At 36.2% G+C, this 24,511-nt stretch overlaps 1 protein-coding gene across 1 annotated transcript; it reads left to right on the top strand.

The window, feature by feature from the left end:
- The first annotated feature begins 308 nt into the window (after positions 1-308).
- On the top strand, positions 309-24,511 carry LOC125672435 (neuropeptide SIFamide receptor-like). The gene is made up of 3 exons (XM_048908692.2): positions 309-1,555; positions 11,602-11,701; positions 23,700-24,511. Exons 1-3 carry the CDS (start codon positions 1,288-1,290, stop codon positions 24,445-24,447), a joined length of 1,116 nt encoding a protein of 371 aa, XP_048764649.1. The 5' UTR covers positions 309-1,287; the 3' UTR covers positions 24,448-24,511.

Below are 24,511 nucleotides of genomic sequence, written 5' to 3'. Positions count from 1 at the left end.
TCAAATTAAAATACCGTTCATGTCGATATCAGATAGCGAGCGGCAAACAAATGTTGGTTCCCGTTTATTAAATAAAACTCTGTTATGTACTATAAAGGGTGAATAACTCTTCATGGTGCACTAAAATTTGGCTGATTGTAGACAGTACATTCGCGGCGAGGAAAAAATTCAACAATGCCTGTATATATCTTAGAAAAATATATTGTAGCCGTAAAGCCATGTGCCAGCAGTATTGCAGGCTCAGCAGTAGGTCCGCTATCGCTTCACACTATTTGCCATCGGTACTTACAGGATACATGGAGGAGACATTGTAAGTGGTCGGATAGTCTTATATGTGTCTCTTTTATTAGATGTATGGTCTAATACCCAACGGAGTAGTACTTCGTCCTCCAGATGGCATTGGAAAATTCTTCACGCAGTATGGGATTTACATATATATATATATATACAAGCCACATAAGACACTAGCTGTGATTGATTAACTTACGTTACACGAAATTGAAGATTTTGTTCCGATTTGTTCTTATAGATGAGTATGCCTACGAAAACATTTTCCAAGATACAGATTTCGTTGCTGTCGTTGTGGATTTACTCGTCCAGAAAGCGCCGGACTTAATTAGAGTTTGTCACTCCGGATGTACGCATCTTTATCAAGTTCACTCACTAGGAATTAAGTAGGGATAACTGTTATAGAAAATAATACCTTTAAGGTCGTCATTGTATGCTGGGTTAATCAAGGAGAATGAGAGAAATTGGATGCAGACAATTAGATAAATATTTTCATTAGAAAAGGAGCTCGGGACGAAATGCATGCTTGAGTTTTTGCCATGTTGTACGTAGATTTTTTATCAGCAAATAAAAGTTGTATAAAACACTATTTTAATGCGCACATAAAGCCCACTCCTGGCCACGTCGGAAGAAGGCTTTCCAATTCCTGAAGCATATAATTGAGTTAATTGATAAAAAATCTTTGAAAAAATATTAAGTGCCAAGTAACTGGTAAAGTTTCCCAAGTAGTGAGCAGGGATCTTGAAATGTGTACCTTCAATCAATAGGGATCGAATATCGTCAAACTAGAATGACAGATCGTTAGTCGAACAGCGAAAACATTACCAAGCGATATTTAACGATAGGACTGGAATCGACTGTGGAGAAGTTAATGGTCACACGTATTCCAGAGAGCGAAGTCCACTAACAGCACACATTAAGGAGTATATAGATCATAATATTAAGACATCCATTCATACCGTTGAAACTCTTTTACGGGAAGCATACTACAGCATTGTAATGGAGAACAATTCTAGTGGAGAGAGAGTAAATGTGAGTTTTGCCCCGGAACTGAAGCACGACTTGGACGTTATTGCCATTTATGCAGTGGCATATTCTTTGATATTTCTTTTCGCTTTCTTTGGGAATCTTACCGTGATTATTGTGGTGGTCAGACATCGATGGATGCACACAAGGACCAATTTTTTCATCGTAAATCTAGCTGTGGCCGATCTTTTGGTCGCTCTTGTGGTTATGCCAATCAACACAATGATAAATATATTTTTTGGTGAGTATTTGACTTATCATAAATCAAATCTTTGATTTTATAGAAACACCATACCGGTATTTTAATCAGTGTTTTAGCAACAATATAGCTTGGACTTAGGGTGTGTATATATATATATATGTAAAACGTATACGGTACCAATTTTGATATATATATTCATATATATATTCAGGAGTTTCCTAATTAGTTTCCTTTTCTATTTAATTTAATTTTCTATGTAAATATTCTATCGTCCTGAGGAAGGGACAGGTTGTCCCGAAAAGACAATTCATTGTTGTTCGTGTCGTTGGTCATTTTTTGTGCTATATATATGTAGGGAGAAAGATTATTTCCAATATAGTAATTAATTTGGGTTAGCATACTAGTACTTTTGTTGTAAATAATTTTTGTCCTTTATGAAATCGTTGTGCAATTTATATAGTATCTGATTGTGATTGCCAGACGTCTTTCATGTTTCATTGATGACAGAATCTGGAATATTTACATTTACCGATGTTTTGTCAGTAATAAAAGCGCTTATTTAACTTCTCAATCAAAGCACTGCAAGGACCACGTGATCTTTCCACTCGACAGAAAAGCCGATACCTACTTTCAAAAACATAAAATATAAATATAGGATGATATAAATGTATATTGTGTTTGCATTAGGGGGGGGGGGGGGTAACAAAACAAAGGAAGCATGGAATAGTTTCTGCATAGCCAGCAAATGAACCCATGCTTCTTGATTTCTTTACTATATGTTTGATAAAGATTTAAGGAAGAACTCTTCTTTTAATTGAACCAGTAATCTGGCTCAATTCTTCATAATTATAAAATAGAAGAGAATAGCTCAACCTTGCTCCAGTTGGGTCGAACATATTTCAGATTTTGAAATGAAGTTGAGCATGGTTTTACGATAACGAAGGTTATAATTTACACGAAAATAATCAGAGGGTCATATAATCATAAAAACAAAACGAAAAAAAAATATTTACGTTGAAGAATTCATATAACGTTTCAGAATTGCCAGACATCTGCATTTTTATTGCGTTGCGTTAGATCTGCGTATTGTAAGTTTAGGTTTCAGTATTCAATATTTATGGACCCGAGACTTGAATAGGACAACTATAATGAAGTTTCAAATCTTTGCAATAAGCCCAAAATATAATGGAGACATAAATTGGGTGTCTCATTAGTTACCAATATTGGCACATATTGTACAATTATATATCTCTTGGCAATATTTTTGCTAGAGTTTGGTAATAAGGTGTTATAAAGCTTCTCGTGAAGACTTCAACCCCCCAAACACACTGTATCGAATGCTGAAGAACAAATTTTCGGATAAATATAGAATTATTTACAGTATGTAATGTTATATATGTGGCTGAAGTGAGTAGTGATTCTCGCCTTTTAAACAGAAAAATCCATACATCGTGTCATGTTTCAATTACTCAGCAGGCCATAACCTCAAACATCATCATATACTAGACCATGAACTCGAATGCGTACATTAAACTGCTACATTTGTCTAAATTCCTGCGAAAGAAAAGTACTGTAAATTAAGAGTTCAAAACTGCAATTCATACATATACATGCCAAGTTATAATTTAATATATCCGAACTCTGTAGATACAATCTACTCTAAATGTTGATGTTATTATCATAAGAATATTATTCAAGTAAGATTTCATGCACTAAAATCCTTGATATGAAATATTAATATTTTTTATTGCAAAAAAAATTGAACTTCTGTGATATGGTATCAATACTACTAATCAAGTGGGAACTTAACTCGTAAAACAAGACCAGTTACGATCAGTCGTCTAACCGCTTAGTTGTCGGCAATATGTCAACTGTCCTGGAAGCAACCTGAATGAACGGATGCGAGGGCGCGGCCGTGCCGCTAATGGAATAACATACATGATCAATCTCTAATATTCATTTAACTTGACTTAGTTTTAGACTGGGATTCTAATGTGCGTAAACCATCAATTGCTTTTAGGTCTTGGCGCTCAAGTGCGCTGTTATGGTCATTTTACATTAATGATGCAACTTTATGACGATCCTGCAGCTTGGAAATTTAATCAGTGTCTTGCCTTCAGGAAAAATAGGTTGCCCTATTTCCTGTTAATAACTAATGAATATTTTTAGAAGATTTAAATTTGCCTTTCAGATGACATTTGAAAAAGAAATGATAAAGCAAACATTTTGCTGTGTGTATATTTTGGAGATGATGATTTGGTATTGATGTACATTTAACCCCGATTAGACAACCGATTTAACATTTGGTGACAAAGAGCGTAATTCTCTTGAATCGACGAGGATGTTAAATGTATTCATCAAAGTGTCGTAAATTGGTGGACGGGAGAATGTACATGTATTAAAGTTTATTTTGTCCAACTCTTGATGCCAGAGTATGCAGTTCAGGTCATTTGAACCAGCTCTATTTTTATTTTGTATTTTTATCACACAGATAAGTGCCTTTTAGATTGAAAAATCACCCGCAGGTGTTATATGATAAAATATCAAACACTTTGGAATGTTACAAATTTTGTATGGTGGAAAAAAATACCCAATTATAAGTTTTGCTTTTGATATAATAGAGTATGAATTGAATAACGTGACAGTTTGTACTTCAAAACACGTGGTTTAAACATCTAAATAGCAGTCATCCATTATTCCAACACATGCCGAGCTTATTCCTCAACATTCTAAATGAAAGACATTCTGGTGAGTAATGGTAAACTAGCATTCGTGATGCGTGTCTGCGTTGCTTTATTGCCTATTATCCTTAACAGTTCATCTTCTTCTTAGACCCAAACAAAGTGATGACTTTATAACGACTTGAGTTAATTAATTTATTGTCATTACTCTTTCTGTGAAAAGGCCTATCACTTTGTTCAAGAAAGTGCTATTATGTTTGTTGTTTTTCTTTAAACAAGAATTGGCTTGTGTGAACGATCGTTTAAAAGGAAGTTTGTCCTATAAAAATGCTTTCTATTGAAATATGATGTATTTTCGTATCGCAGCTTCTGATTTCTGAATTTATGCATCATGTTTACAGTACGTGTTAGAGTATATATATTTAGAATGCAACAAATGAAATCATTATTACGTTATAAATCAAAGGTGGACGTACCGTAAAATTGCCACTGCCAAAATGAGTGTAAATACATGAAAAAACATCATTATATTGTAAATTATCGGGATCAAATTTTGTTTTCTCAGTGTTTTTTTCCTAGCCATTTAGAACTATATGTATCAAATCCGTTAATTGGTTTCTTCTTATATTTTGGCCCTGTTACCTTAACACACGGAAATTTCGAAACATGAAGGCTCGAACGGCAAGTGGGGTTCTAAATTCTCTTAATGCATTACAATATTCCAATGAAAATTTAGTTTCTACTATTCACTTGTGCAGAACAGCAACATCTACTTTTAGAATTTAATTAGGCCGCAGAGGTAATTTGAAATGTCATATGCATACTTTACTTTCCTCAGAGAGCTTACCAAATGAAATGAGCCGTACTTCCTCAGGTACTTCACATTATATGTTTAAGCCATCATATCGTTGAAATATAATAGAACGTTATACAGGCATCTGAACCAGACATTCAACCTTGGCGGTGCATCAGACAACCTTGGAAGCGCAACGACGAGAAATTAATAGTTTACAATTTTTTCTCAATGAATCGGCTAATCGGATTTTGCCAGAATTCGTCCTGTTGAGAATTTCATTAATTTATGACTTGGTTGATTGCAACTCAGGAAATTAATTAGACCGATACTGTATTAAACACATACTCTGAAAACATCAGTGTAAAACTTTTCCTTACTGAAAGACGAAAATTAATTTTGCGAACATTTTAAATTTCAAAACTGCAAGCCTGATCACTTCTGCATGAAAAGATGGAAATAACGAAGAGTGATTAATCTCAATACTCCTATAAAGAATACAAAATGGAAAGTTCAAGGTCACTACGAAGGTATAAAAGCTCCCGTCTCCTAGACTTTTCATCAGAGATTAATCATAATTGATCACAAATATTTCTTGGACACATGGACGTTTGCCCAAGGTTATTTTGAAATGGTCAACATCACTCAGAACATTTACATGCACCTTATATGAGGAAAATGTCCTTATTTCAACGGTTTTTTTTTTTTTTAACAGGTATTGATCATATTTCACACAAATAAGTAACCAGCAAATGACGTTCAGGCAAAGGTCACTTAAGGTGATTTAAGAGAGGGACAGATATTGATCATACGTCAGACAAAATAAGAAGGCAAATGGATCTAAAGAATAGGTCACTCAAGGTCATTTTCGTGACGGTCAAGGTCACTCAGAACCTATACCTTAATTGAGAATAAAAACCCTTTATTCCAACGTTATTTCAACAGCAATCAATGCCAATGTTAACATCTTAGGTTTGAGGTTACCATGACATGAGCGGGGCTCGAACTCACGACCTCCCTGTTACGAAGCGAACGCTCTACCACGAACATTGGTTTATCAGACACACAAGTAATACACTAATGGCATTCAGACAAAGGTCACTCAGGGTCATTTTGTAAAGGTCAACTTCACTGAATATACACCTTATACATGAAAAAGCCTTCATTTCAACAATATTTCAGCAGTTATTGATCATTGTTCGAGTCATTCGTCAGATGAAGTAGTTCATTGGTTAGATGCAGTTCGGGGAACATCCATCAGTTTTACTGATATTCTTTAAAATTATTGGAATATTAGTTACTACAACACACGGGTCTTTACAACCTTTCAATGTCTTTTACTAATTACTAGTAATAGTAGCATTTATCTTCAATGTTTTAAATGAAATAATGGAATACACTGCACACAGTATTCCTATTATTTTTTTTTAAGGAATATACAACACAGCATTTGATTTATATGAATGAATCCCATGAACTCGAATCAACAGGTTTGAACTCGTTCATTTCCAACAAGTTTCTGTTAAAAGGGGTTGTTTTTATTGTATGTAGTATCACTTCCCAACGAGAGCGAATTTATTCTTCCGGATCGAGATGTTTACAAGGTACAGTTTCTTAAAAGTCTTAAACGACAGACCTGGGACTTTGTAGACTTATTATCCGGGACCGTCTTTAAACTCCGGCTCGGCTATGATTTATACAGACAAAATGATGGCCTTCAACTTGACATTTAGATATATCGATAACGTTTTATCCATTAACGATACTCATTTTTATTTATGTCAATTTGATATATCCCAGTGAACTTGAAATAAATGATACCCCAGTGTTTTCTATATCTGGTTCATATTTGGATATTTTATTGAACATGGATGTTAATAGCAAACTAACATCTTCACTTTATGAGAAACGGAATGATTTCATCTTCTCCATTGTCAGTTTTCTATATTTATGTATCAACATTCCATTATCTGTTTATGTCTCAACTGATTCTATATGCAACAGTGTGTTTTGTATATATAATACATTTTTAAACCGAGGTAAGCTACTGACAAAATAATTTTTTTTAAATGTATCTAAGCTCCCAAAATTGAAATAACTCAAAATTACACCTTTTCCCCTTATGTATTGCATGGGATGGAGGAGAAAGCAAGAGCAGAAACAGGACACTTTTTGCATTGTGGAAGGAGATGGAGAAAAGATTCAACATCAATGTCATTGTTGTATATGGTACAAAAATAATGACTATTACATGTAGTATTATGCTGAAGTACCAGTAGGAAAGTGAATGTACCCTCGTACATGAAAAAAGTTGTAAAACACTCCTCTTTGATCCACTGTAAATTGTAGGAAAATATTAGATTCCTGGTCCAGAACAATGCGAATATCATTAAATGATAATGAAGCATTGTACAAACTTTCAAGACTATCTGATAAGCCATATTGGAGCAGAAGTGTTCACAAACTATTTTACACCCCCCACCCCCTCTTAGATCCATTATAACTTTAACAGTCTTGTTTAAAGTCAGCATTTCGCAAATTCTGTGGTCATTATAACGATCTAGTTCGCCAATACAACCTATCATTGGGTCAAATGCTGTCTGACGTGTTTCATACCGATTGTTAGGCCGTTCTTGGCACACCTATTTTGACTATGGATAACTCCATTTACTTGATCAAGATAAAGGGTTCACGGCGGATGTGACTGGTCGTCAGGGGATGCTTACTCCTCTTTGGCACCTGATCCCACCTTTGGTGTATCAGGGGGTCCGTGTTTGCCCAGCTCTCTATTTTTTGTACTGCTTAAAGGAGTTATAAGATTGATCACTGTTCGTTATCTTCACCTTTCATGTGTAATAAGTTTTCGGAACTTTCGTATTTACCATGAGGGGCATGACTAACAAAAACCTGGTGCTCAGTGCATGTGTAACAAGTATATATTTGCTTTAAGGGTTGGAATCTAAACCATTTTAAAGAAATTTGAACAATCAAAAAATGAAGGGGTTAGGATGACCCCAGGACACTTGCCCAACAGAGTACGCAATGCATTTTGACATGTGGAGCAAGAATACTAGTATATACATGTGTATGATATAGGGCATGTTAAGGAGGTATGCTACACCAGAGAAATTTGATGTAGATGAAAAGTGGAGGATACACTGTATGTACAACAATATTTTGAAGTTGAAATTTTTAAAATTTACTTTATGTCGAAAAATACAGTTTTAGTAGAAGATAATCTGAAATTTTTTTAAAACCCCTGCTGGACTCGAACCTGCGACCTACAGTTCAGCAGTCGGTATGCTAACTTACTGAACTACTCGGCTAGGTATTTCAATTGAAAAGGTAAAGTCAAATATTGCTGATAATGATTTTTTTTCCTCCATGTTTTTAAAGGAAGTCAGCCATTATGACGATTGAGAGTACCCCTTTAAATTAAACTATTATGGGTTCGTTGCTAGTTACTAAAATACGGCGAAGAGTATATTTAAAGGCAAACACTTGCGTGTGGTTATTACTGTCTTATGAGAGCATGTAGTTGTGTTTGTAAAAAAAAAGTTTGTAAAAAACGTACGACTAACATGGTTTCTTGAAACTAGCAATATTCTAACAAATATAACTACCACCGACCACTTGGTTCGACTTGCATATTTTATACGAGATGTCTAATCACCAGACTCTATGTGTCATCAGTTAAATCTGAGTACTATCTGAAAGTATTTTCAGTAAACATGTCATATAATAAATCGTTTACCACTTACATGCATATATTGATGGGATAGAATAGACAAAAATCAGAAAATGTACATGTATACCATTCATTATTCACATCCACTTCAGGTAAAATGAAAGTACTCGCCATGAAAACGCATAAAATGCGATCGACGAATTACATGAGGCAAATCGTGATACTGTAAAGGACCGAGGTGTACTTGTACACTTGTCAAAAATAGTATCCCCTCTTATTCTTATAATCCATGAGCTCCATTTGCATTCCAAGAGTAAACACGTTGTCACTTCATCTTACAAACTACGATATACTTAGCCTGTGCCTGTCAGCTGACTTCAATCAGGGGGAGTATTTACCCTGTATTGTGCATGAATGCTAATCCTGTATGATTAACTGGCCAGATTTTTTTCCGGTTTTGGGAAATAGGGAAACCGTTTGGGCACAAACAAATATAATTTGCCAGCGCATGGTGGGATTCATGAGAGAGCGAGATAGAGATTTAACCATTAATCAATAAGGCTGATATTACATTATTTATTTCTCAGATACTCTTTAATAAAGAATTTTTGCTTTGACTTTTATTTAGAGGTGTTGGTTCCCAACTGAACATATATTCTGCAATGTATACGTAGATTATGGTATAGAATCTAAAATAATGGGCCATCATCATAAATCAACTACATAGTTCATGTTTCCCTCGTATCTCAGATTATAATTTAAACTTCCTATCTAAAAATACATCATGCCTAACGCGCAAACAATATGTTACAGTCCTGAATGTTCACGTACACAAGCTGGTATTGCGATTAGAAAAATATATTCGAAGAAATTTGTACATCATGGTTATCCATTCCTTAACATGCACATGGAGGAGCTGCAAACTAGCAAATATATGTTAAAATTTGCTCAAGGCAACATTGCAGCTCTGTTTGTTTCCATGTAAATCATAACAGAAAAACATGTTAGGTGTAAAAGATTGTCATTTATTTAAAATGACGAAAATTGTGAGTCCTAAAAATACAGAGCGACATTGGCTAGGAGACATACCCGCATCTTGACTAGAAATGCAATATATATAAGTAATACACAACAGCGTTCTCCCAGCCACAATATTGTTACAAAAACAAATGCGATAAAATACAATATCATAAAATCTTTACTGGAAACAAAAGTGGTGCATAAAAAAGGCCAAGCAAATGTGTGTTCGACCTTTTAAGGTTTTATTTATTAATGCAATTGTTGGTTACATCAACAACAAATTAAATTTGTACATTTATCATTAGCAAAGTACACCACGTAACAAAGTGTACTTGTATCTTTTCACAGCAATGTCCATTCTCCTGTTATAAATGTTTTAAGTCAGTAGCTCTATTGAAATCAAAATATTGTGAGAAAGCAGAACTGTTTTATATGTACAAGTACATTCATCAATATCTCGATGTATTTAGAGGAAATTCTGGCTAAGTATATTATATTTCAAAAGTATAGATTACATTAAATATTTGTATTGAAAGTACATACCCCCTGGCACCCTTAGTCAGTTTTTGTGAAAACATTGCCTTGAGAGTACGTACATGATTTGTCTGTCCTACTACTCCCGCTGTTTTTTAATTTTACAGATTGTATGGGTATTGAAGATGTGCGTGTGGCAAGATGTATTATTTTCGATAAACTATAGAATATTAATCTAAGCCAGTTTTGTGTAAATATTACATAGAGAGTACATGGTTTGTCTGTTTAACCCTTTTATACTTTTCAAGTTAAGGCCTTTGTAAACAGCTTGGAAGATGTACGCATTGCAAGGAATTTGATTCTTAACATTTTGGAGTTTGAAAAAGAAATGCATCTTGTTGAACTTAGTCAATTTTGAGGAAACATTTTACACACAGAGATTTTGGTTTGTCTATCTACCCCCTGTCAAAAGAAAGTATGTCGATCTATTTACTTCTCTTTTTTTTTCAATGCGGCATTGAACTTGTGTAAATTTTACAATATCGAGAATAAATTGTAGAGAGAGAGAGAGAGAGAGAGAGAGAGCAGTCTCCTGGTACTACGTGCATATAGCTCCTACTAAGGTTCTGAATGAAAGCAAGGGTCTAAATATGCACAACTTCGCCTAAAGCTCACGAAGTCAAGTTCAACTTGAACTCAAATGGTACATGTATGTGCTCAAACCATAGGACTTTAAGTGACACTACATGGAATTCTATTTGTGTCGGAGTGAGAGAACGATGTTAATATATTTTGACACGAGGGAAGATGGAAAACAGTTCAATTATATGATTTTTATTTCAATTCTATTTAACTTTTCTATTATATATCTCTGTACAACTATTTGAAATCAAACCTATATTATCTTCAACTAATCTTGTAGACCTGTGTGTTCATAGGATCACATTTTTGGAAGTACATGTAGCAATTAAGATGATGCATATTTATCATGTTCTACTGTACGATAGAAGTATATTTATCTTTGTCAAAATCACTCAATCAAAATGCCTGACCAAATATTTTAATTTCCATCTATTCCTTTACTCCTCCTCTTTAGTTTTGGGAGTGTTGGAAAGCGTTTAAACATCGGGTTTGACAAAACCCAGACACATCTGTAATTGGAAATGCAAGTAATTGTGCGGTAGCAGATAATTTTGGTTTGAAACCACGAACAGAGAGTACATTCCACTCATATCTACGATGTCCGAATACTGTATCTCATTGTTTATATTTTTTACTTTAGAAGCAGCGAAATGATAAATGACATGCCTCTGTCACAATTAGAAAACTTATCCGATGCAATAATATAGTTGTCTGGCTTTTAAAATTCTCCTTTTCCTAGATAACGCACGTATTGAACACGCTGAATGTGATTTTTGTTTTCTTGCAGATTGGAGATACGGTGCTGCATTGTGCAAGTTGACACCGTTCCTTCAAGGGATATCTGTCTGTGCCTCTGTGAATACGCTTGCAGCGATTGCGATTGATAGGTATGCAAGCAATCACTATTGACACCAATATGATTTGTTTCCAGTAATTTCCTGATTAGCTAGATTTTTTTTTCAATTCTCTCACTATAATAAAGATAGTGTTTGTAGAATGAAGTTAGATTGTAGAAGATTGTTCTGACCTGCACTCCTGAAAAGTCCCTGTCGCACGTTAGCAGTGTTTCCACACATCTAAATTACCATCAGACATCAGTTGATTGAAATGGAACATAGATGCAAATCGGATTCACTTGTTGGTGTTTAGACCTTTGATAATTAATTACTATGACAAAACGAGTAGGTGGTACCAAGTTTAATTGTTGAGTAATTCCGTAGGTTTAAGAAAATTGTTTACAAATTAAAATACTTTTGTGATTTCTAATCGAGATATATGGGACACCAACAATTTGTATCAGGCATTCGAATCGTGAAGTCAATCGTTTATTAAGCGAACAGTTCATTCAGTATTGGCTTTTTCTTCAAATTGTCAAAACCGAAACACTGGTTGGTGAATGTAAAATGAGGGACTACGTGTAGCATGACAGGGTATTAAAACGGAGAACGATTTGAAAACAAATTTACATTTATATCATTGTCACAAAAATGCATCATACTCAATCAGTCACAAACAAATGCGGAATGCGCAGTTATATTTGATGACGTTTAATATAAATGATTTGCAGCTCTTTGACAGTGGTGTAGTGGTTGACTGTGTTCTTCAACAGAACTGCCATGCCTTAACTCATAGCCGTTATATTCCGCCTGTCTTAAAATATAGGGTGCATACTTTATTATGCCCCCCCCCCCCTTCAAAGAAGAGGGGCGTATTGGTTTGCACCTGTCGGTAGACCACATGTTGTCCGCTCAATATCTTAAGGACCAACCACTTGATCGTAATGATATTTCATATGTGGGTTGGTTATAAGCAGAAGAGGACCCATATTGTTTTTGAGGTCCAAGGGTAAATCTACTCTGGACATAGGAAGACCTTGTCTGCTTAACATCTTGAGAACTCTTTGCTTGACAGACATCAAACTTGGTACACTGGTACATATTCAGGAGATGACCCCTGTTGGTTTTGAGGTCACATGGTCAAGGGTCAAATTGGACATAGGAATATACTGTCCACTCAATATCTTGAGAACCCTTTGCTTGACTGACATCAAACTTGGTACACTGGTACTGTTGATTTTGAGGTCACTTGGTCAATCCACTCCTGACATTGAAAGATATTGTCTGCTCAATATTTCGAATTGGTGATATTACTATCAATCAAATCATGCATGTGTATAACCCTTTTCAATTTTCCACCATGGGGGGCACATATGTTTTACAAACATCTCTTGTTGTATCTGTAACTGCAATTGTATACATTCAACTGAAGATGTTCATCTTTTTTAGATCACCTGAGTTATTGCTATTGGTCTGCGTTCGGTGCCGTGCGTTAACAATTGAAAATTTTATCTTTTTGATAACTAGCCTTCCAATTTTTTTTTAAAATTTGGCATGAAACATCTTTGGGACAAGAGGACATAAATTTAAATTTCAGCAATCCAGCATCCTTGGAACCTTAATGGCTAGGTAAAAATTGACCAATTTTCAAATATATTCTTCTCTACAACCGTACATCGTAAGAAACACTAAATGAATAGCCATGTAGAGCAATGAAACTTTTACCTAAATTAAAAATTTCATGATCCCTGGGTAAGAAGTTTTGACTTCAGGGCGGGGCCAGAAACTTGGATAATGCTTATGTGTCAGACATTTTTAAAACATTTCCTTTAATGCTAGTAATCACTGATTCCCCAACACCGGATATTGCTACCAGTCGAAGCGAGAAAAGTTGCAGTAACAAGAGGTACACAAGCCTTATCGGTCACTTAGAGTATTAGTTATGAGTATCACTAGTCCCAAGTCCTATAGAATCTAGATAAAATTTCCTGTTCTGAACAAAAGTACATGCATGCATTTTAAAGCTGTATGGTCCGAATTACAATATATTTTTTTCTATCTCGTAAAAACGCTATTAAATCACCGCACATATGTAGTTATGAGGCTGTACGACATATCATAAATTATTTCACCTGTTTTAACCCAAATTATTTGATTTTAAATCGATGTTTACAATTAACCGCGTCACTCTGCCATTTCAAGTGACAATCACGTGACCAGTTCAAACTTTCAGATCATCATTGTTAAAAGCTGTATTTTGTTATAACAGCACCGTACCATAAGTTTAATAGAAATGAAAATATCAAATACCTTTTAGTAATTCGTTGTTTTACGCTCTTTCAGCCTTAAAACTAGACAGTTGCGTATGAGTTAATACATCATGTTGGGATTCCCCTGACGCGCGTGGGTCTATTTATAGACGTCTATAATGGGATGATTTATATATATGTACCCACTATATTTACTTTCTAAATAATATTCGCACTGTTATCTTTTACATGCAGATGTTTTCAAGCATGTAATTAAGGGAAAGTTAATAACTTTATAAAGTAATTAATCTGCTTTAAAGTAATTGTCTACAAAAATAATACATGAACATCGGGTCATACAGCTTTAAGGACACATCCTTTTATATGCCCTCGAAAGTGCCTATAGTGATGAAAGGCTTTACATAATATATGTAATATTAACACGATACGACTAATTTGGACCCGTCCTGGAGTCAAAACCATGGAGTTGCAAAATTCACAATTTTGGTATATCCTTTTTCTGCTTTTCCTAAATAGGCATTTAGTTTTTATACCATATCAGCAAATTTCAAGAATTATTTCAAATGATAAAGAAAATATAATCACTATAATAATTTGGCTCCTCCCTGCAACCAAACCCCTACCGCCAACGATCATAAAATTTACAATTTTGGTAAAGGACTACCTACTCTTTCTAAATTTAGTTTCAATTTAAAATCACGAGCACTAAAAAGGAAATATATAAATATTTTACACATGCACTGTATATATACCACGTTTGGCCCATCCCTGAAGTCAGAACCTCTACCCCGGGGATCATGAAATTTAAAATTTTGGTAGAAGTATCCCTGATCTACATCACTATGCATTTAATTTTTCTTACAAATGTGATGTTGCATCGTCGGATACCCACGCCTGATCTCGTCTTCTACTCATTGTGGTAGTAAAGAAAAAGATTTTTGAACATTTATCAAGGGTGCAAGAGTCCTGAATTAACAATTTATGTCCCCTTGTCCCAATGATGCTGCGATTTCAGGGTAAAACATCACTGGAAGTGCTCGTCCACACGCGTTGTTATAGAGTTTAGTATACCTTTCAAATTTTGATCAATGTGTTGACTGGTTTTTATTTTATTTGTCAAGGCACTTTCTCACACATATTTCAATGTTTCTCGTACGAACAGGAAGCTGTGTACCGGAAGTAGTGTAACAGAAGACCTACTCATAATTAGTAATGAATTTCTAGTTCTTATAATCGCTGAAAACGTGATTTTTACTATACTATAATACACTCATGATTGATTGATTAAATATTGTTTAACGTCCCTCTCAAGAATATTTCACTCATATGGAGACGTCACCACTGCCGGTGAAAGGCTGCAAAATTTAGGCCCATGTCGGCGCCTACGGCCCCCGAGCAGGGAGGGATCCCTATCGTGCCACAACCGCTGTGACACGGGGCCTCGGTTTTTGCGGCCTCATCCGAAGGACCGCCCCATTCAGTCGCCTCTTACGACAAGCAAGGGGTACTGAGGACCTATTCTAACCCGGATCCCCACGGGATTAATACACTCATGAAAAATTATCTTTTTGGATGATATTTACACGGGATTAATACACTCATGAAAAATTATCTTCTTGGATGATATTTACAACTTAAGTTTACAAAAAGTGTGTCGATCCCATCTCATTAAAAAAATATGGTTGGGTGTGTGTGTTACATGATGTTTGTGTGTGACATCTGGTGAAATATCGAGCCCGATAGTACGATTAAAAATAAGCGATAAATTGTCTTCAGACAAATTGTTGACGCGCGGGCGCGCAGAATACAACTTGCCCCTGAATCAATTCCACTCAACCTAGATCAAGGTCAATGAGAATCATAGTCTGATCCGTTAATCTGTAATGCAGCGGTTGTAAAAATGTATCGGGATGTGTCATTCAAATAAGCTATATTTTGAGTATGTTCCACTTTGGAAGAACCAAGGACAAAGGGGAGATGGATTCAATTTTCGACCCAGGCGCCGCGTAAAATCCAAGACATTTAACATTAGTCACAAGCGTACTAAACTTCATTAGACGTGTTGAGTTGTGATGTTTTGTGTGCAACAAGTGTAGGCTGTATACATTCTTTTGACAAAAGAAAATGACTATCTCAATTTTTTTTGTAAGAAAGGATTAGGGCATTTATATTGACCCCAGACAGGGTGGCAAGTATTCTCTTTGGAGAAGTCGAAAGGCATAGCCTTCTTTAGAGAAGTCGAGAGGCATAGCCTTCATCGACTTCTCTTCGCAAGCATTCATATTTTAATTCTGGAAAACGTGTAAATGCCGGAGTCGGTGACGGTTTATGCTTCGACTCAGATGTGCCTGGATTTACGCAATAGACAACTTGTTTTCAAACGTTTAGTAGTAATGCACAAAACCGTCACAAGGAAATCAACACTTACTTGCTTTTAATCCATTTTCAACATGTCCCCTGTCCAGGCAATCGGAACTCCTCGAATGTCTCGCGCACTCGACATAGATTGAGTGCGCGAGACATTCGAGGAGTTCCGATTGCCTGGACAGGGTTTACGTTAACTGGTCTTGGGAGTTGTCAAAATAGGGGACCAGTTAAGAGAAAGTAAACAGAGTTGTGATTTAAACCCGGGACAGGGGACATGTTGAAAATGGATTAAAAGCAAGTTAAGTGTTGATTTCCTTGTGACGGTTTTGTGCATTACTGCTAAATATTTGAAAACAAGTTGTCTATTGCGTAAATCCAGGCACATCTGAGTCGAAGCATAAACCGTCACCGACTCCGGCATTTACACGTTTTCCAGAATCAAAATATGAATGCTTGCGAAGAGAAGTCGATGAAGGCTATGCCTCTCGAATTCTCTAAAGAGAATGGGTGGCAAGTACAAGATATCTGTCAGACATGATTTATTCGCATAATATTGAAAACATTCAAACTTTCCTGTATTGATTTTGATCTACTGGAGAATCTCTCAAAGTTGATGCAATCACAATCTAGCCCCCGGCCTGTAATTCAAGTTGCCCAGCCCCATTTTCGTTGCAGAGTACAAATGTAAGTACGAAGGAGTAATGAGGGTCTATGACCCACATTTTTAATACATTTAACATGCGATAATTATGACGAATAACGCCTAATGACAAGAAATATTTTTAAAAAGTGTGTCGATCCCATCCCATTAAAACATAAGGGTGGGTGTGTGTGTTACATGATGTTTGTGTGTTAACTACCCCAACCACGTGTGACATCTAACGACGAGGACCCATCCTTTACACATGTACAGTAGTAAGTATTCCTTCAATAAACGTCTGACATTAACGGAGAAAATCGAGGAGTATTTCGTATATGATCTTAAAACGGAAGACCCGTGTCACAGAAGGCGTTGGCAGGTTAAAGAACCTTACCTGCTTTAGCCCTGAGTGCCGTGGATTTGTCAAAATTTGTGAGGGAAATGGTACATACCACCGTCACAAGTTTATGTAGGGTGTTTTTCTTCCAGAGTTTGTTTTCTACGACATTAACTATCAAACATGACAAAAATGCCGAGAGTTGTAGAACATCATGCTGTGACATACTTTCTTTTGCATTGAATGAATAAAAAGTTTTAGCTTACACCTGTGTTAGACAGTAGACAGACAAACCACGAGCTCTATGTGTGTGAAATATTTTCCCAAAATTGACTTAGTTTAATGACCTGTAAGTTTTATTTTTCAAACATCAGAGAAAATTAGAATATTATTGGAAATGAAAATCCTTGCAATATGCACCTCTTCAAGTTGTTTACAAAAGCCTAATGGACAAACCATGTAATCACTTTGTACATTGAAATATTCACTCAAAACGGACTAAATTTAACAACCAGTAATTTTCTGAAAAATCGAAGAAAATAAAAATCCCTGCCACATACACAATTTCAATACCCATACATTCTGTAAAATAAGACGGCCTCGCCTGAAAACTGAGTGGAGAAGTTAAATAAACGCATTTCCTCAAAACTGACCCAAGTTAAACAACCTAGAATTTTCTTTAAAAAAATAGAAATCAAAATCCCTTGCTACATGTACATCTTCAGCACCCATGCACTCAGTAAAATAAATCCTTACTATGGGAGGAGTGAGACGGACAAATCATACACCTTTCATAAAACATTAAATTTGAAATAAAGTACAAAACTCCTGCAAGGATGTTCAACAAAAGCTAGAGTGACCCACAATTCGTAAAGGATGCTACACAGCATGTTTCAGCTTGATACATGTATTGCGAGATCACTTGATCTCTAAAAATGTAAAAACACAATGTATCCATTGTCATTCTTTTTCAAAGATAAGATTACGTGATATTTTGAGGAAAATTTACAGTAAATACATATAATTTAATTCTTATTGTATCCTTGTCTCTGATTGCTTAATTCCAATTGAGGAACGCAAGTTATTTTTGTATAACTTGGTTTGGTATGGGGACACACCCCCTTGACAACCAGATGCCGGAACAATTTTTTTTCTTTCTCTAAATTTACATCGCAGCACCGTTTTCAGCCTTCTATGGAATAGAAAGTCAACGTGTACAATAAGATACTTCGGTTTGATACACATGTTGTTTTCTCGTTGTCAATATTAGCATCTACTTGTGCGCAAATCACTGTTGTAAAACATCTTTCTCTGTGTGTATGGCCGAATAATAGATTAAAACAAGGATATTATATTCGAATTAATGATTTGCCAAGTAAGAATTACCCTGTTCATTTTGAAATATATTTATCACTGGGGGGGAGGGGGTTCATTGCTTGATCCGTCTTTCAACAAAGCAAACAAAAATTCATACGTCACATTTTATCACATGACATCAGACATATTAACATGTGGATCGCGATTTGTCACATGCTTACATATTTTCTTGTGTCGGATTTAGGCCTAGTATTAGCAACAACGTTGCATACAAGGGTAAGTTTTCACGTAGTAGAAGTTTTCACAGAGTTAAAAGCTGCAAATTATTGCATTTTCTGATATTTGAAGATTTATTTTGGGTAAGCCTAAGCAGCGCAATTTCCCGTATTTTCTCAATCAGTCGGAGATGAGCGACTTCAAAGTCAATCTCTATCTCTAAAGGGCAGCGAAAAACGCATTGCATGCATAGTCTACACATATTTCTATCATGAAAAACTTCACTTTCAATACAATATTTTGATAAATGGCTAGGCTCCGTAGAACTACATGTAAGCCCCCCCCCCCCCCCCCCCCCCAAATGTGTGTTTCCTATTACATGAAATTTTGAAATGGGGTCTGTAGGTTTGATTGGGTTTTTTTTTTTTTTGGTTATTTTTTTTTAAAAATAGATCTGCCAGATTCGAATTATGTGTACTTAAGGTTGTGTATTTCAGCAATATTTGCTCAAAAGAATGGATATGGACATACTGTTCTACTTTTGTAGAAATAGTGTGGTCTCCCCGACTCTTATCCCATATCTTTTCATTGTATATGAAGCTCAATGAGAAAGAAATCCATGGTTCAGTGGCTATATTGACTAGAATGAAACCAGGCCCGTGGGCAGGATTTTTCAAGGGGGGGGGGGGGGTTACATAGACTCGCAACGCGAGTCTATCACCTCGCACCGCGAGGTGCCACTACGGCAGGGGGTTTGGGGGCCGCTCAAGGCTCCCAGAAGCTCTGGAGTATTTGGTGCAAAATCCTGCAATCTAGCAATTTCCTGGCACTTATTTTGAATTTTGGAATCATGCCTTTTTTACTATGAATTTTCATGATTTTCATAAAAAATGCCGACTTTAATAGTCACAATTCAAACAAAATGCCGACTTTAATAGTGCTTAGTAGTTTTCAAGGGGGGGTTCGTACGAACCCAACCCAACCCCCCCCCCCTGGCTACGGGTGTGGAAACAATTCATGTTGGTTGGTTGCTGCCTTTGCTGCAGTAGACACCATTTCATTCAATGTTGTTGTTTGTTTTGAACAAGTGAACTCCAAACGTTTTATGTTGAAAGTAGCGGTCAGATCTCCAATCAGCATATTTGGTTGGACATCGAATGATGTGCTATTCTGTGTATCGGTCAGAGCGGTGTTGCAGGATACCATCAGTTCAAAGCCCTTCGGCAGTTCTCCATGATTTTCAGTAAAAACATCTAACAGTGACCTCCTGTTCTCAATGCACAATATTGCGTTTTTATCTGTTTTAAGGTGCTGGCATTTATTAACTCTCACGGCCAGCAAACTCGTTGCTGCCAACAAGTGCGCCGCCATTACGATTCGTAATAAAAGAGACGTTTCCGGAAAGAGCACGACAAAATTTCCGGAATTTTTAATTTTTCACCCATATCGTGAAAAAAAAAAATTAGGGTCGGGAATTCGGCATTAGGGTCGGTCGGGTAACCGGAAACACATATATTTTGGGGGGTTTTGGCCTAAGACTAAAGATGGCGACCTTCACAGCTAGCCGCTTCGTGTCGTAGTTGCTAAGTGAATCATTGCGCGGCTCAGTTGACTTGTATTTTTGCGAGTTTATGTACATTTTGATAAACGAAGGTTAGCATCTTTGTCTCTTGCATTAAATTATAAGGAATGACTTTAATTCTGGGGCAAATTATACGAGTATAACCTGGTTTGGGTCAGTTTACGATATTTTATAATCCGCGCATAACTTGCCCCAGAATTAAAGTAATCCCTTAAGTAACTAGTGGCTCTATCTACTGATTCAAATTATGCCTATTAATAAAATCAAACTAAGGTATCCAATCCATAAAAACATTTCTTTTCACAAAAAGTCAATATTTGTAGCACTAATACTTTTGTGAAAACAAAATGCCTAATTTTTGCGATATAAAGATGACACACACACACACACAGAGATAGAGAGAGAGAGAGAGAGATTAGAAGATGATGATATCCAGATCTATCTATAGTGAATTATATTTTTGTCAGTTATCTCCCCTTGTAGAAAAAATTAAATATTTTCATAATTTGTTTGGCGACCTTAACTTTTCTTTGCATACACATTGTATTTTGAAAAACCCATACGAATATTTTTTTCATGAGCTTTCTTTGGATTTATATTCTAATTAACTTTATATGTCAGAAATGTATTTTTCCTCATAGGGATTAATGTTAATATCTAATATAGAAATTTTTATGTCTTGTCAATTTTGAAAATTCTCTTGGTGAATCACTGTGTTGATTATCGTTCTTTTGATACCAAATTTTGTATTTTATAACAATTAATTGTTGAAAAAAAGATTGAGGGTTTTATGGATGGGGATACTTTAAACAAGAGCTGCACAAGGCGGGGTATATCGCAATAAGTGTATACAAGCTTCCGCAGTGACCTTGACATCAAAATGAAAAGTATGCTTCCTCTCTTGAGGGATCCGGGTTAGAATAGGTCCTCAGTACCCTATGCTTGTCGTAAGAGGCGACTAAATGGGGCGGTTCTTCGGATGAGAACGCAAAAACCGAGGCCCCGTGTCACAGCAGGTGTGGCACGATAAAGATCCCTCCCTGCTCAAAGGCTATAAGCGCCAGGCATAGGCCTGAATTTTGCAGCCCTTCACCGGCAGTGGTGACGTCTCCATATGAGTGAAAGATTCTCGAGAGGGACGTTAAACAATATTCAATCAATCAATCCTCTCTTGATAACAAAGCTACATGTGAAGTATCAAATCAATAAGCTCAGTGTTACACACAAACGGTCTTGTTACAATATCCCCTCTTGCCACGCAATAAAGCAATACAACGCGATAGTCTGACATGAATACTGAAGGTCATAGACGGTGATTTTCAAAATGAGGCACAACATTTGCAGCAAGAATGTCCTTGCATTAAGGGGCAATGATATTTTCTACAATTAGGTTGCCCCTAACTGTGATAATATTCAGCTTACAGTCGTAAGAAGAACAGCATCATACAATCATTATGACTGATCCACTACCAAACGGAATCGTCTTCAATATTCAGTTCAGCATACAACCTGTCATTGGGTCAAATGCTGTCGGACGTGTTTCATACCAATTGTTAGGCCGTTCTTGGCACACTGATTCTGACTACGGATTACTACTTTTACCTCAGCCCGTGGGGATCCGGTTTAGAATAAGTCCTCAGTACCCCTTCTTGTTGTAAGAGACGAGCGATCAAATGGGGAGGTTCTTCAGATGAGACCGCAAAAACCGAGGTCCCATGTCACCGCATGTGCGGCATGATACAGGTCCCTCCCTGCTCACAGGCCGTAAGCGCCGAGCATAGGCCTAAATTTTGCAGCCCTTCACTGCCACTGGTGGCGTCTCCATATGCATGAGTGAAAAATTCTCGAGCGGGACGTAAAACAGTATACAACCAACGAACCTTTTACCTAGTCAAGATATTGGGCTCACGGCTGGTGTGACCGGTCAACAAGGGATGTTCATTCCTCCTTGGCACCTGATCCCACCTCTGGTACATGTACATCTCCTAAGGACAGCTTTAGTTCAATATTCACGCAACTCGGCTTTTGCACCTTAGTGCAATATCTTCTATTGTCATTTTAGCTTTTATGGAATAATTGATTGTACAAGAGGGAATTGAGTTCCGTTCCTGTAGTACTCCCGATGCATTGAATTAAAAATTTATCTTCACATTGAAGTATCGGTTAATTAATTTAATTGTAATAACAGCAGTTTCTTGTATTCGTAAGACTTCGTAATCAAAACCAGTATCTAAACCTTTTATGGCATCTGAAGAACAAAAATATTCGAAAGAAACGTTCGTGTGAAATAATCAATTTCGTTAATTTAAGAAAAGCGAAATACGGAAGTTCCGTCCGGGAATCAGAAAAGAATTACTATTTCTTTCGGTATCTCAGAGTCGTGTTTATTCGATTTGATCAAGAACCATTCTGAAATTCGCACGCGCTCCTGTAATTCGATAATTTCTTTTTACCTTGATTATTATTTGACAAAATAAACTAAATAGGAGCCGTGCGTGAACAAAAACGATCAAAATGATAATATCACCAGTGTGAGAGTGTTTCAAGACAAGAGTATACTATTCTATACATATAACTTTCCTTACATTTCCATACATTTAATGAAACTATAACATCACGGCCAGTGGATGCAGTACCATTCAACTTACAGTGTTTTCTCTGCATTCTTATATTTTTTTTTCATGCAACAATCAAGCCACTTCTTTTTACTGGTTATTGGTTTCGTTTATTTTGATTATCATAAAGAAGTAAAAATTTTGTAAACAATAACCCTGAATACGGGCATGTGTTGTACACAAACCCCACATTTGTTTGACGGGCATGTGTTGTACCCCAAACCCCACATTTGTTCGAGGCTACCTTATTTGTCGTTATGTTTTCAATTTGAGAGAAAATTTAAAATAGCAAATGCCTTACCGACTTAAAAACTCAACAAAATTAATATTTGTAAGATTTAAGGAGAAAATGTTCAATGGCAATAACTCTGCTAATGGGTAGGGATGGGATTTTGGACAAAGTATGAAATTCAATTAAAGTCTACTTGCATGTAAATTTGTGTGATGAATCAAGTCAATCGGGATGTTGTTTGGGAAGAACATTTCAGCTTAACAAACATACAGGCATCAGAAATACATGTAGAAAAGATTAAGGCAGATACGTATTGAAAGAAAAAGAAAATGTGATTTTGTGATATGACTTTTTATTCAAATACAAAAAATAAATGTATGATAATGGAGTAGGTTTTAAAGTGTATTGTCCTGCAAATGTTTCATCGTAAATGTGAAAAGTTGTAGCATTAATGTTGCTTTATTACATTTCAGGTGTCTGGCAATCTGTTATCCGCTGAACTATAAGATCACATGGAGGAATTGTAAAATCATAATGTATGGCATCTGGATGTTCAGCATTGTACTAATGATTCCCAACTTAATAGTGTATGATATAGACGAGTTCCACCTTTACTCACCGCCGATGGATGTTTGCTCACCGAAATGGCCATCGGCAACTCTTGAAACGATCTATTTTCTTGCTGGATCATTACTGTTTTGTTACTCCATTCCTTTGGCAGTGATTATCACGTGTTATTGTTTAATTGGCTACAAAGTATGGAACAGGAAGGCTCCAGGTGTGTACGGATTAAACGGAATAATTCACAGATCAAAAATAAAAGTCGTAAAAATGCTAGTCGTCGTAGTGGTACTGTTTGCAGCCTCGTGGTTTCCACTGTGGGTGGTATATATAAAACTCAGACTTGATCCTCATCCAGATGACAGTTTCTTGTTGTTTAATTACGTTATTCCAATCTGCCAGTGGCTTGGATCCGCCAACAGTGGGATTAATCCCATTATATACAGCCTGTTTAGTAGAAAAATTCGTATGAGAATAAAAACAATGATAATGTGCAGAAGTACAGAATACGAAGTCCCTCGACATCTTAGTTCATACGCTAGTACACGTTATGTTTCAGTTGATTATACCAATGGTCACGTGACTCTTCGGACAAACGGGTTACAAAAAGAACGGAAATCCTCGCGAACAGATAGACTATTTAATAATGTTTACGACTGATTTATTTTCATTGCAGCTCTGTTCTCCATATAACTGTTACCGCATTAAACGATTAATTATCCCA

Source organism: Ostrea edulis, chromosome 4, assembly GCF_947568905.1.
Source record: "Ostrea edulis chromosome 4, xbOstEdul1.1, whole genome shotgun sequence".
NCBI classification, from domain to species: Eukaryota; Metazoa; Mollusca; class Bivalvia; order Ostreida; family Ostreidae; genus Ostrea; species Ostrea edulis.
Note: the sequence above shows the minus strand (reverse complement) of the source record. Positions and strands in the feature narration are given on the sequence as shown.

What these genes read in the sequence shown, in the direction of transcription:
- LOC125672435 (XM_048908692.2), top strand. Translation starts at nt 1,288, where the DNA reads ATGGAGAACAATTCTAGTGGAGAGAGAGTAAATGTGAGTTTTGCCCCG. An exon ending in AATGATAAATATATTTTTTG is followed by an intron (nt 1,556 to 11,601) that starts GTGAGTATTTGA and finishes GTTTTCTTGCAG; the next exon opens with ATTGGAGATACGGTGCTGCA. An exon ending in GCAGCGATTGCGATTGATAG is followed by an intron (nt 11,702 to 23,699) that starts GTATGCAAGCAA and finishes ATTACATTTCAG; the next exon opens with GTGTCTGGCAATCTGTTATC.